General features: G+C 36.5%; 1 protein-coding gene across 2 annotated transcripts in view; it reads left to right on the plus strand.

The window, feature by feature from the left end:
• The window catches only part of LOC139966798 (nuclear hormone receptor E75-like), a 142,548-nt gene that overhangs the window by 54,027 nt on the left and 72,817 nt on the right, over window positions 1–15,704 (plus strand). For both annotated transcript variants that reach the window (XM_071970161.1, XM_071970162.1), the window contains exon 3: window positions 11,925–12,483. In XM_071970161.1, the coding sequence (XP_071826262.1) occupies window positions 11,967–12,483 (517 nt within the window). In that variant the 5' untranslated portion in view covers window positions 11,925–11,966. The remainder of the gene's footprint in view (window positions 1–11,924; window positions 12,484–15,704) is intronic.

Below are 15,704 nucleotides of genomic sequence, written 5' to 3' on the forward strand. Positions count from 1 at the left end.
TTGGGGAGTTGCTCGACTCCTACTCAGAGTCACGACTCTTGCTCAGGAGTCAAGTAACGACTCATGCTTCTTTGTGGACACGACTCACAATTTTTCGATAGAATATTTTTGCATCATAATGTGCAGAAAACCAACTATTTTGCATTACAACTGTTCTAAGATCAAGCCCATCTTTGACACACAGTCTTAAATCTTTGACAAAGTTTGACATAGACACAATCACCCATATGCAGCCTGTCCTTTGAGTGAGAATCAGAATTTGTTTTTGTAAAATATGATGTATCTAACTTGGGACAGCAATCATCTTACAAAGCTCCTAAGATTTGGCACGAGTACAATCCGTGTCATGTAGAATGCCCTCAATGATGAAAATTCTGCCTCAAGTCATCCATTAATTTTTACAGTTCAAATCCTTTTACATTCTATCTTGCCAAAATTTCAGCATCTCTCTACTTGTTTTGTTTTCTGTTGTTTACTTTATAGAACATGCTCCTAGGTTTAATAAAATCATTCCTGTGATCTTTTGTTGAGTAGTAACAAGTAAAATGTACTGGAAAATAATTCATACAACCATGTTTCGATTACAAAACTGCTTTTCAAATGCAACTGCAACAGAAATGAGACGTGTTTTCTCTATTTTTTTCTTGCTTTGATGTTTACTAAAATCAATATTCCAATGTTTGTAATTAGAGCACCTCTCTTAACACTTTAACTGTTAGCTGTCAAGCATATCCTAATTTATGCTTACTGTACATCATGCATGCTCTAATAATTGTCATTGGAAAATGGCAGTAATTGCTGTAATTGTTGCAGTCAATATGTGAGGGTCCTTAAATAAAGTGTCAACTAGAGAGAAAGAGTAAAAAATAGATAAAATAAACTATAGAAAACCCCAGAAAGAGTAAGAATGAGAATTAAAAAACTGTTCAGTCATACTATGAATTCTGGAAAGTAGAAGTGGAAGGAAGCCTAATAAAATGATCTTCATTGCCAAGTCAGGTAATAGTGAGTCACATTACAGGTATATTTGAATTATTGATTAGTAGTATAGTGTTTGTCGCTGAGATACGGAGGGGAATGGGAAGAGTAGGAAGGGAAGGGGGAGAGTAGGAGGGAAAGGGGGGGAGTAGGAGGGGAAGGGAGAGTAGGAGTGGAATGGGTAAGTAGGAGGGGAAGGGGTGAGTAGGAGGGGAAAGGGGAGAGTAGGAGGGGAAAGGGGGAGAGTAGAAGGGGAAGGGGTGAGTAGGAGGGGATTGAAGTTTATTTTTCTTTAAACTGACCTTTACACTAACTTTTATCCTTTGCTTCTTTATTTTGCAATTTAATTTATTGAGTATTTTTTGAAAATATCATTACTAAGTATTAGAAGATGCTATTCAGGTTTTTTTCCCTCAAATGCTGCCAAGTTAGTGATTAATTAGCATTAATAAAATTATTTCACATAGTCACCAACACATCTTTGGGATGAGCCTGGCGGGTCAGGGGCCAAGAAATGTCTCAATGATGTTCAGTGGTATTGAAATTGCTTCCATTCCAGTGTGAAAATATTTTCCTTTATTATCATTAGAGGGAGGTGACGCATGGCTCTCCAGCTCTCTGCCATCTCCTATCCATCTGAGCGTTAATGAAAATAATTAAAATGCTAACACATTTTCTTTGATATGTGTATATACTGCACACAACATCTGTCACTTGAAATCTGCAAACTGCTTCTTTGAATGTAATAGTAGCATGCCAGCTATTTGACACTTGCAAGTAGGACAAATAGATTCTATAACACTAGGTGAAGAACCCCATCTTAATATATTTCTTCTAAAGCATAGATTTAGTTTATTTTGCCAGCTAAACCCTTCAAAGATATGGATGACAGTTGTTGCATGGTCAGCTGTGATTGTTACAGATGTCGATAAATTAAATATGAATTCGGGGCTTCACTAAATTGGAATCTTTATAGTTGTGTCCTCAACTGGATATATAATTTGTTCGTTGTCTAAGAAACGAAAACAAAACACACTTCCAATTCATGTTCCCACATTGAAATCAATTAAGTGTTGCCAGATACATTTGAGAAACTGCACCAAATTTTGGAGATTAAATTTTTGCACGCTATCAGGATGTTGTTCCAACCTACATGATCATTGCCAAAAGTTTACATTTCTTTCAAAACTGATCTACTTTTTAACCACCACCAGAATGTTTCTATTGAATGTTTGACCAAGAATTAAGTCAGAGGATTATAACATTTGATGAATTCAGATGAAGGGCTCATGTAAGTCATATGAATGGTATGGGTAATAACAAATACAGGATGCATTAATTTCAACATGATGAATGTATCTTTCATGATTCTATTCAGATCTGTCTGCATGGGAAGACAGATCTAGGACAAGTTATTCAAAGTGACTAATACCATGTATCATCAGTATGTTTTTCTTCTCTGTATCTCATGTGAGGTCATTGCAATGTGCAGGAGCATTGCACTATTTCATACTGTCTTATTTTGCACAAGACCAACGTGTGTACTTTGAAGAACTCCCGGAACATACGGTCAAACAGACTTTATGCTTTAGAGAATGACAGATTGCCCTTGGAGGTATCATACTGTGTAAATTTCCCTTATTATGAACAAGTATGCTGATTACTTTCGAGGGCAGATGAGGAGGTAGCTTGTAAGGACTATGAAGACATTTAGATATCCAGAAAGGAAAGGGAGAGTGGGCTACTATTCATTGATGACTGTACGATAGAGCTGTCCTAAAGTACATCTGCTTTCAAGGAAACTATTTCTGTTTGTGACTGATAGTGTGTGTATGTATGTGATACTTGCTTGTTAAACACCATAACTCACAAAGTTCATGGTGGATTAACTTCCTATTTGGTATGTGGATCCATCTTATTGAGTACAAGAACCCTATTCTTTTCTGTGAAAATCAGTGGTCATTTGAGGTCAAAGTCTAAAAACTTTGTAAACACGGTAACTCAAAAAGTACATCTGTGTTGAACTTCATACATGGTTTTGTAAATTCAGCTTGTTGAGTACAAAGAAGCATTTTGAAATTGGTGGAGGTCAAAGATCAAATGCGGTCAATGTAAGTCAAAGTCTGTTAAACCTTGTAAACATGATAACTCAAAACGTACATATTTGTGGAACTTCATACTTGGTATGTAGAACCAACTTAGTAAGTGCAAGAACCCTATTGAATTTGGTAGAGGTCAAAGGTCACATATATGAAGTCAATGTGTGTCAAAGTATGTAATCCTTACAAACATTTTAACTCTAAGCTACAATTGATCTTTGAGTTCTACCATGCTATGATTTTCTTTTGGTGAACATAGTCAATTTCAGTTGAGTTTAGTGAGCTGGCCCAATATAAATTGATCCCAAGTGATCTTTAAGATTACATATATATGTAGTCATCCAGGAAATGAAATTTGCTTCAAATAGTGATGCTTTAAACACACTCAAGTGGCCCTTATCAGTTTGCACACTCTGCTCTTCAAGGGGCCAACAGATTATCTCAAATGGTCTCAAAACTGGCCTTATTCTTTGTGATTTATATTTGGCTTTGGCAGTAAGTTGTGAAAATATTTCAAAGTGTAAACAATTTCATGTAACTCTCATTCATTAATAACAGTTATTACAGCAATGGTTGGTCACAGAGCTGATGTGCTAGCTCAAATTGGTCAAAGAAAATGTCCATTGCTCATACATCCATGTGTGTATATTTCACCTAGGAAGACTGTTCTTTCTGGATATTGAAACATTTTTGAATAAAATTATACTGTAAATCCTTACCAGTGATTTAATTGGGTGATACCCACAAGTGAGTGTTACACATAAGAGATGGACTTCTCTGATCTTTTCTGTTTCTCACTTAATTCTTGGACAAATTTAACTCACTTGCTCTACATTAGTCATATATGTGGAAATTTATTATGATTATATGGCAAGGAATCACAAAGCCAACTGGATTTCTGGTTCACTATACCTATCACTTTGCAGAAAAAAATATGTAACAAAAGCCACACTGGGAATATAAATGATAAACCATTTATGGGTGGGACTGAGGCCAATATGGTGGTACCATGTGTGAAATATGACACTGTGTACAGTATGTACTCATACTATACTATGATGAGATACTGTAATGCAACTGTCACACCCTCCATTGATTAAATGTTTACCCAAATGGTGATGGCACACACTGCCATACGTTCTAAGTCATTGGAATTTTCTGAGCAATAACATAATATATAATATGTGGTTATAATTACTTGGAATGGAGTGAGAGTTCTGAGGACGTGGGGGAGGGGAGGGGGGGGATGGGTTGGGAAGGACATGTAATAGAAAGAGGGAGTGCCCTGAGTTCTTCTTGAGAGAGAATTGTTGCCCTTGGGTTCTCCTTGAGAGAGAATTGTTGCCCTGAGCTCTCCTTGAGAGAGAAATGCTGCCCTAAGTTCTTATTGCCCTTAGTTGTTCATTTCAGTGTAATGCCCTCAGTTGTTAATGAGAATGAAACACTGCATCAAACACCTCAGTTATTCATGTAAGTGAAATACTTCCCCCAATTATTCATAAGAGTGAAAAACAGCCCATAGTTGTTCATGAGAGTAAAATGTTGGCCATATTCATGAGAGTGATATGTTGTCCTCAATTGCTGATGAGAGTGAAATGCTGCCCTCTATTTTTTATATATTTTTTCAATATATATATATATATATATATATTTACTTGGAGACCTACAGAGGGAGACTATAAACTAAAACTTATATGATGGACATGTAACATGTCATGTTGTGTTATATCTTCAGTGTCTCTAAGTTAGATATAACATTCTTTTTGTGTTAGATTCCTGATTCCATCCAAGAATTCAGAGCAGCTAAAGCACAGTCTAGTTTAAGCTATTACTGCTCAAAAAAACTTAGCAGATTTTTTTTTCTTGATAATTTTTTTTGTTTATGGGGGGGGGGGTGGAGAGGGGAGGGGTTGAGCAGTGACTGACAATTGAACTCTGTATCATAGTTTAGCACTAACTTTGGAAGCAAGCTGCGATCTTCTTTAATTGGTCATTTCTCCTTTTGTGGGAAATTTAGTCTAGTCTCTGTTAACTTAAAAAGCAACAAGGCACCATTTAGTTACGATAACATGCTTGTTGTTTTACCGTTGCACTCCCACCACTGGCAGGAGGCCCCTGCAGTTATCAAACTAGCGACGTCCTGCTGAGGTGAGGGGAACTTGATCCAGAACCAGTCAGCCTCAACATGACCTACTCACGCAAATTTGAAAATGATCCAGCTCTGAGAGAGCAGGGATGTTGTGTTTTGGATAAAGGAGTACAGAGAAGGTTTGGAATTCAATCTCTGATACGAACCTCACCACTGGTTGGAGGGAGGGAAACACAGTCTTCCGTTTGTCGACTTGCATTGTCTCTCTCTGATTTAGAAATGTGACGAGAATGTTCCCCTAGTCTTGATAGGAAACAGTGACCTCTGAAAAATTTTCATCTGGTTAGGAGGAATTAGCATTTGTTTGTCATGTGACACCTCTTGTGGCATTGCGAGAACACCTTACAGCAGAGTGCCCCATGTTGCCAATACTTGGAGGCGGTTTTAATGACTTCAAATTAGGTCTTTGAGGGAAAGGTCAAAAGAGTTTAGTTCTCGCCAAGAGGCGGGGAAAGAAAAAAGAAAAAGAAAAAAGATACACTTTTTTTAAAGAATAAAGTGGTAGGTACTTGAATCATGGTCAATAAACCAGTAGTAATAGCCTATATAATTATAGAGGGGTATTAACATCTGAATAAAAACACCTGTTTCATTGAAAAAAGTGGTGGTTATCTGGATGACATTGATGTAATCTCCTGATACACATCAAAAATTTGACTGTTTATGAATATATTTACAATTTTAAACTTAACAGCCATGACATTTTAACTGATGCTATTGTTGCGAGGTACCTGTATGTTTAAAAAAATACATACATACATACATACATACACACACTCACATACACACACAAAAAGCAAGGGGCCAAGGCCAGTTCATCTTTTTGGAAAGAGAGGAGAAAAGTCCTATAAACTAATTTGATTATCCATAAATTCACTCATGAAAACCTACTTACCACTCATGAAAACCCACTTACCACTTGTGAAAACCCACTAACCCCAATTGCACGCATGTCTCCCTTTCTAAAGTCTCCAGCTTCTTTTGTTTCTGCAATGTTGCAGAGTTTGTGGCCGTAACATACATAACAATTGAGAAGTTAGAAATTTAAGAGTTTTAGGCCAAGTGCGTTTTTTCCTCAATGCTTTGATAGATAAATACGTGACAAAAAACGTTCCTCATCTTCTTTCAATGTTTTTTTTTATCTTTAGCCAATTACCATCCTCAGCTATGGCCTCAACTTGAAACACCTCTCTGCCCTCTCATCGTTACATATTATGAACAAGTTTTCTGTGTTTTTAGACCAAGTTTGTCTGTTGAAGTCGTTCAGAGAAATCCCACTAAATCTTGAGAGTGTATTCGCTATGAAGGATCAATTGCTCCTTCATGGTAACCGAGCACTACTGCTTTTGTAGGTCTTCATTTGACTTAATATTATGAGGCCCCAGATTTTTGGGCCAGATGACTGAAAATTTAGGTAGATTGTTGAGAATGAGGATCAAGGAAAGGTAAAAACCAGAAAGGACAACAACATTTGATTCACTCACAGCAATTTGGGAATAGATACGGCGCGGGGGAAAAAAAAAATCTCACTTTCATTCAACAAGATATACAGAGACAAATCAAACCAGGACAAAGAAACAAAATTGCGGTTGTAGTTCCTATGCAAATATATAAACTTCTTCTCTTTGAAAGAATGTTATTGTGGGAACAAGGTTTAAGTTTATGCCAGGCAGATGAAGTTGGACATGTTGAGTTATTTGAAAAGAATCAGCATTCCTTGGAAGAGTTCAATTGGGTTTTGTTAAAGTTAAGAGTACATTAATTTGAAAAATTGCAAAAAACAATGGGTCTCAATGTTTACAAGACACAACAGCTGTGTGTACAGTATGTGCATATGTGACACATCTGTGCGTTATATGTGTGTATTACACACCCTGCGTTTATGTGCATGTTTGCATAAACATATATGTATATGTATTTAAGGCCCTCTCTCTAACCTGCCTCCATTATATTTATTCATCAACTTTTCATTGTTATGTTTAGCACTGTATCCAATCTATACTCCCTTTTAATACTGAAATACTGACCTCTTTATTGCTGTTGATGTTCATAGTAAATAAAACTGTGGTGAATGAGGATATAACTTATCTATGCTTCCTGCCAAACTACATGGAGGCCTATATTTAGTAATTAAGTCAGATTGTACACAGTACCTCACCATCTTTATATGAACAGTCATACGTAACATGCATAAGATACCCAAAAAACGAAAGAAAGAAATGAGATATTAAAATAAGTAGGCTATGACACTGATTCAATCCTTGCTTACAGTATATGCAGTGTGGAGACAATAGTGGGGGAAACATGATGTCAATTGTGTTTTTTTACACATACATTACAACATAATTATAATATCTGTCTACAATAAATGATATGATTGAACTTCCCAATATATATTAGTTGCTATCAAAGGTAATATGAACCTACATTTTAAATATTTATAACTTTTGTATGTTCAACATTTCTTGGGATAGTTTCTCCTTCTAAACATATATCTAGGTCACTCAGTGATGAAAAGATAAAAACTAACTATAGGCTGCAATTAGACTACATGGCCTGCCGATTATAAGTAAGAGTTGCATATATATAGGCTGCAATTAGACTACATTGCTTGCTGGTTATAAGTAAGAGTTGCATATGTATAGGCTGCAAGTAGACTACATGGCTTGCCGATTATAAGTAAGAGTTGCATATATATAGGCTGCAATTAGACTACATTGCTTGCTGGTTATAAGTAAGAGTTGCATATGTATAGGCTGCAAGTAGACTACATGGCTTGCCGATTATAAGTAAGAGTTGCATATATATAGGCTGCAAGTAGACTACATGGCTTGCTGGTTATAAGTAAGAGTTGCATGTGTAGGCTGCAAGTAGACTGTAGACATGACTTGCCGATTATAAGTAAGAGTTGCATATATATAGGCTGCAAGTAGACTACATGGCTTGCTGGTTATAAGTAAGAGATGCATAGGCTGCAAGTAGACTACATTGCTTGCTGGTTATAAGTAAGAGATGCATAGGCTGCAATTAGACTACATTGCTTGCTGGTTATAAGTAAGACATGCATATGTAGGCTGCAAGTAGACTACATGGCTTGCCGATTATAAGTAAGAGTTGCATATATATAGGCTGCAAGTAGACTACATTGCTTGCTGGTTATAAGTAAGAGTTGCATATATTTAGGCTGCAAGTAGACTACATGGCTTGCTGGTTATAAGTAAGAGATGCATAGGCTGCAATTAGACTACATTGCTTGCTGGTTATAAGTAAGAGATGCATATGTAGGCTGCAAGTAGACTACATGGCTTGCCGATTATAAGTAAGAGTTGCATATATATAGGCTGCAAGTAGACTACATGGCTTGCTGGTTATAAGTAAGAGATGCATATATATAGGCTGCAATTAGACTACATTGCTTGCTGGTTATAAGTAAGAGATGCATATGTAGGCTGCAAGTAGACTACATGGCTTGCCGATTATAAGTAAGAGTTGCATATATATAGGCTGCAAGTAGACTACATGAATTGCTGGTTATAAGTAAGAGTTGCATATGTAGGCTGCAAGTAGACTGTAGACATGGCTTGCCGATTATAAGTAAGAGTTGCATATATATAGGCTGCAAGTAGACTACATTGCTTGCTGGTTATAAGTAAGAGTTGCATATATTTAGGCTGCAAGTAGACTACATGGCTTGCTGGTTATAAGTAAGAGATGCATAGGCTGCAATTAGACTACATTGCTTGCTGGTTATAAGTAAGAGATGCATATGTAGGCTGCAAGTAGACTACATGGCTTGCCGATTATAAGTAAGAGTTGCATATATATAGGCTGCAAGTAGACTACATGGCTTGCTGGTTATAAGTAAGAGATGCATATATATAGGCTGCAATTAGACTACATTGCTTGCTGGTTATAAGTAAGAGATGCATATGTAGGCTGCGCAAGTAGACTACATGGCTTGCCGATTATAAGTAAGAGTTGCATATATATAGGCTGCAAGTAGACTACATGAATTGCTGGTTATAAGTAAGAGATGCATATGTAGGCTGCAAGTAGACTACATGGCTTGCTGGTTATAAGTAAGAGATGCATATATATAGGCTGCACGTAGAGTACATGGCTTGCTGGTTATAAGAGTTTCATATATTTAGCTTGATCTACAAAATTGTCACCCTTTATAGGTGGCAGAGAATGTTGTACTAGTGGGCGATATCGGACATGTTTGTGTAAAATAGCTTTCAGTTAAACCTCCAATGATTGGTTGCATTGTGTTTGTCAGTGAATGTCTGGTCAGACTTTTATGATTCTTAATTATGCCATATACTGTATTGTAAGTAGAGGACGGGGTTTTCCCCATTGTTTACTCTAAGGTTGCTGTTTCTCTCTTTCGCTCTATACCAGGGTGATGCTAGAAAAAAATAAAGAAGCTGGCAATATACAAATGTGTGAAGATTATGCGGGTGGCGCTATACACAATGTGGGAATATTGAATCACCAAAATTGTATAGTTTGCATAAATATTTCAGAGTCATTAAGTAATGATTAGCTAACAAAAATCTGTGTACACATCCAGGAGGGATAGTAGTTAGATTATCAGCAAGGAGGTATTAATGCCAGAATATCAGTTCCAGCATAGACCCTGGTAGGCTGGTACACAAACCTGATGTCACAACTATGGCTGTATGTTAAAATTGTAAACCAGACAGAATATTGACCTGTTGATAGTCTTTATGATGATATACATACATACAGACAATTTTAGTTTGTGATGGAAGTATATGAACAGATATGAGTTCAGGTTTCTCTCTCCCCTGCCATGCTCTGTCCTGCCTCAAGCTCCTTGCTATAATTCGGCTGCAGTTACATCTGTGATTGAAAGCTCTCTACAAAATGATTGATGCCTTACCTCTAATAAGATGCAAAGAGTAGTATGTAATGAAATTATAACGATGTTGTTCCCAGATTCGTGTTTGTGTGTGCTTGTGCGTATGCGTGTGTGTGTGGGATGTCTGGATTTTAAGACATTTTCTTAATGCATATCAGCTAGAGATTCAACAATCCTGACAGGTTTTTCTTTTTAGCTATCACATCTAAAATATCCCTCTGGTCTGAACTCTGAAGTCTCAAGTAAATGACAGAGATTCAAGCAAAAGCTACATCAGTAAGATTATTTCTGCCACATGATATTAATAGATTACCTCCAATAACAAGCCATCAAAAAACTCCTGCCCTGGTTCCTACCAGTAAGCCAAGTTTTGGCATCAGATTTCTTTCTGGTGACCTGTTGACTGATTTCCCTGAGCTACTAGAATTCCCTAAGCCCCTAATCGGCTCAGCAGCATAAAGAAATTGTGCTACTAAACTAGTCTAATCCATATTGCTGTAGGCTGAATTTCCCTGAGTTCGGCATAGTTTTACATGTATGGGAGTAATATTTGTTGCATGATACATATATTGGTATACAGAATAGGACATAGTATACATGGATAGACCAGACATATATTATGCAGTCATTAACTTGTGAGAGTTAAAATCAAGAATTTTTTGCTATACAAATTGTGTTATATCAGTGACAAAGGGAAATGATGATGGTATACTATGCCTTTTAACAGGATTCAGGATTTTAACTATATCTAGGTTTATCTGTTCGTATTACATTTAATGAAACTACTCTGCCATGAAAGATATGATGGTCTCTGATAGTTAGTCATGCTTGTCCACACAAGTGAGGGCATGCATTGTACGTAATTGATGCATTCTTTCCGATAAAAGCAGAAACTTAATGACAGTTCAAAAGTAGTTCAAATGATTGTCAAAAAAAAGGCACAGTGGAACCTACCTTTTCATCGGCTGTGCAAACTGGCTGGCTGGCTCTATGGTGAATATTACAAGACTACTGGCAGACCTAAAGGAATAGAAAGCAGGGGCCAATCCAGGGAGGAGAGGGGAGGGGGGGGGGAGAACAAGACCCCCCACTTCCAAAAGTTTGTTGGCACAAAAACATAAGATCTATGTAAAAATATTTTGCTTAAAACTTGAATTACTCAGTAGATAAATTAAGGCTGCTAATTGATGCACAGGCATTACTACATTTCTACAGTTATTTCAGTACATCTAATGCAAAGTAGCATTACTCTATGGGATGACCTTTGACATACAATTGTGGCACTTACCTCTGTCAAACTGACCAAAGTTTTACAAGCCATGTGGTTCATAGCTACATGTACTTTCATCAGCTTGAAGGATGCATCGTATAAATTGAGTCCCGGGTTCCAGCCACATATGATAGTGTTCTGCATTATTCATAACGTTTAATATTTGTAAACTAGGCTGGTTATTGATCTAGTCTTTAAGATAGTAAGGGGGTGGGGGGAGACGGTTTTTTTTGCTGCTTCTGAACCTTATATCATTTTCAAAATGTCTGTAATTGGTAACATCTATTATTGTATTAAAAATAATTATTTTTGAAACCATCTGTTTCTGTGCTTTCTATTAATTGTTCTTCCCTTTAAAGTATGCATTAAACATTTGAAATACTGACAACACTGGAAATGAGATTGGCATCTCTTTGTGGACCTAAGTTTTCATTTTTTTTCAGTGTTTCATAACATACATTACCTCGAAATCAAATATAATACCCTGACGTAGAATCGCCATCAATTAACAATGGGCATCTCATTTTTCCCATCATTTTTCAGACCAGCTTTGCTTCTCTCTTGGTCACTAACCTTTTCCAAGGGATGATGTCGTGCAAACGTTTGAAAGACAGGGCCTCCCACTCTAGTAGCGGCCTTCCTGCCAAGAAAAAGTGTCTTCTCACCTTGAGACAAGAAACCAAAACATTAACAAATTTGCTGTCAACAAGTAGCGAACAGTCCAATGGAGCTCAAGTGAATATGCTGTCAAATTCAAGCTCAGCTCCTGAGGACTCTAGCGACGACGTTCAGGAGGTTATCGTGGCGGCGACAAGCAGTTTCGAGACTGCTGCCCCAGAGGTGGATGAAAGAGATCAGTGCCCCACATCACTGTCCTCACTCAAACTTGTTCAAATATGTGACACTCTGCAAAACTGTGACATGGACTTCAAAATGGACCAGTGGGGGCAGCAGAAGTCACCTACAGCGCAACAAAAGATCGACCAAGAAAACAGGGAGCCAAATTCGAGGTTGTCTCCATCAGCTTCAAAGACAACCAGCGTGGCCGACAGAAACAAACAGTATTACCAATTGCAGAGACATCAGAGGAAGAAAGAACTAGGTGAGTTGAAGGTTTTGTTCAAAGTTGAAACCTTTTCTTTTCCCGCAATTTGTCAAAAAGCAGCCATGGGATTTTTTGAGGTTCGCTCGAGGACTAATGCCAGAATTGAAGATGTTATAAGATGGACTAGTTAAATCTTCATGTCTCGACGTCCTAGCATGGAGATTTTGCGAGAGACAAAGAATTTGTCACATATGACACATTCTTAAATATAAAAGTAGAAGGGCAAGGGTTTGGGATTTTAGAAGGAAAAATGTCTGTGTGTGTACGTATGAGTACCATTTCATCTTGTGGACTGTTTTCTTTTCATAGAACACTTTCTTTTAGTGTTGTTAACTGTTTTCGACAACCACTCATGTTAATTTTGCTAAAATCTTTAACGTAGAGATAATTTGTGAACTGTAGTGTTTTAAGTTTGTACAGATTAGATCTTGAGTCTACAATCTTTCCTAATTGCATTTGTAATCATGAATTGACAGAATATCAGAGGACATACTGATGACCTATTAGAGATCTTTCTAGATATTGAGATTGAAAAATATTGGACAGGTAAAATGTGCCAGTGAGTTGTCATAATATTCTAGTAGAACTTCTTTGTTGTTACTTGTTAACTCCAAATATGGAATTAATACCAGATAGTATATTTTGCTGAGCCTGAATATTGGTGACCATGAAGTAGGTATTAATGTGTCACCATGATCAAAATTGAAATAGTCAATACAGCTAGCCTAAAATAGGACTATACAAATGGTCATTCCCTGTTTGAACTCTGAACTACATTTAGACTGGCTCCTTTAGTTAGTTAATTTAACATTAGTATTTGATAGTTTAGCTTAATGGCTTGGTAAAAAATAAGACAGTGTGGTACAAACTAATTTGAAACTGCCAATTCTTTTTGGGAAACCAATACCAGCAAACTGTAAAATTGTCTTATGAAAAAGATTAAGAGCACTAATTTAAGAGTTTGCTGCATTTCAAGAAGTTATTTATTTATAGCCACTTTCCATCAAGAAGTTGTTCCCACACATTTAATTAGTACTGTGGGTTGCATCGAGCTCTATATACTTCATGGGGGAGGGGGTGCAGATAATAGAAATTGGTAAAGTAGGTAAAAAAAGGTTCCCATGATTTTAACACTAGTTTGTGATAACTTTTAGTTAGTCTTTGCAGTATATAAGGTGTATTCTTACGATTTATCTTTCGGAATGATACTTTTTAAGTAAAGTCACCCAAAATGTGCCTCTGCATGAAAACCAAACGACTTAATAACTGATCCAGTCCCAAGGCATCATGAATGTTATCGTAAGTTCATGAGGATGTTAACTTAAATGTGTATCACAAATCCCTTGGAAAGGGGATAGATACTAACACAAGATCTTAACCAAAAGGCCAAAAGTTCACAACTCATATTAATAAACTGTGTAGTTTTAGCTGTAAACATTGTTTCAAATGTCTTGGATTTGAAATATAGCATACTGCCCTCTATTTGTGTGACTTTGAATTTTTTTTTCTAGGGACACTAGAGTGCAACAAATTTTCAGGGATTGCTTTAAGAATTGAAAGAGAATAGTTAATTATTATACCTATTGAGTTGAAAATATATTATTTCTCTTGTTTTGTTTCACTTTTAGTTTCTAAATATTGATATAAGTGTTTTGTAAAGTGATAACTTTAGATACATTAGCATGATAGGTCAACTGGGACTAGAATGTCTCATTTTTCACGCCTTTCTTATTTAAAGTGAAATACTGTTTAGTTTGTTTTAAATTTCCACACATATTTGTTGACTGTTATTTGTTGGGGAGAAAAGAAGGGAGGCTGAGGGGGGTGGCAGAGCAACAAGGAGTAAGAGATGGGTATAATTTTGAATTGGTTCCTAGCACTTTTTGGAATGGTCGGGTAGGGGATATGGGGGGGGAGTGAGATTCAGTTTCGCCTACAGGATGGAAATGAGAGTTTCCAAATGTCTTACAAGTTGCTCAATACAGAGATGCTGTAAATGCTATCATAGAAAACTGGATACAGGATCGTTCTATATGCTTTGTTAGTGAATATTAGATCGATTTATCACTGGATACAGGATCGTTCTATTTGCTTTGTTAGTGAATATTAGATCGATATATCACTGGATATACGATCGTTCTGTATGCTTCGTTAGTGAATATTAGATCAATTTATCACTTCCTAAGGTGTTAAGGAAATATGTCCGACACATCTTCCTCCTGCAGGTCCGATGCTTTGATTTACAACTTGAACTAACTTTCTGTCCCTTCAGTGGGTAGTATGTAGTCAATGATGTCATTAATGACAAAGACATGATTATCTATGAAATGCTAGCACAATGTCAGCTCATCTGAACTTGATGCTTCTACAAAATGCAGTGTTGTTTTTCTTTCTGTCTGTCTCCATCCTTTTTCTTTCAACAAATTAATCTTCCTCCGTTGATAAAATGAATACCAAAGTGCAATTTGAGTGCAATAGCTTCATTTTGATGTCACTCACATTCTATACCTTTGGCATGTTTTGTTCCATAAAAATTTCAAAGAGCTATTAAAGTTCATAACTATAACAATTTGGTAATATTTTCAAGATGTTTGTATGATGGCATGTTGCTCAATGCATAACCATGAAAGATTAGGCTGTTTTTTTTTTGACAATCCAGTAGAGTGAAAAATCCATAGCTACTTACCCTTTCTTAAAGTATTGTTAAAATATGCTTGCATTTATCGAAGGACAAACGCATCTGTTTGTTCGTATGCTCAGGTGACCTTTTCAGGAAAAGATGTGTCATAAATTTATGCTCATGTATAATTAATTCAAGAAGAAAGAAGAGAAAAATGGTATGTTAAGGATTAGTTACTGTGGTTACTCACTTCAGAAATATCAAAGTCAGGGTCACATATAGAGTATTATGGTTGCATATAAGAAATAAAAAATGAAAACTCAAAATATCTAACCAATTTTCTAGACTATCTGACAGATTTTCTAAAAGATCTCTTTGCACAATCATTCCATTTGAATTACCGCCGCTGTTCGAATGCACTTCTTGCATGAAACAAGGAATTAAGGCAAAAATGTATTCTTTAGTCAGCAATTGTTGACCTCCAGTTAAAACGATAAGGCTATCATTCTGTTGTAATGTTGAGTGTGCATCGATATGTATTTGCTTTTTGATGTGAAGATTAGAACAGGCCATTCAGTGAGAAAAAGTACCCTGAACT

The sequence above is a fragment of the Apostichopus japonicus genome, chromosome 4, assembly GCF_037975245.1.
Source record: "Apostichopus japonicus isolate 1M-3 chromosome 4, ASM3797524v1, whole genome shotgun sequence".
Lineage (NCBI taxonomy): Eukaryota > Metazoa > Echinodermata > Holothuroidea > Aspidochirotida > Stichopodidae > Apostichopus > Apostichopus japonicus.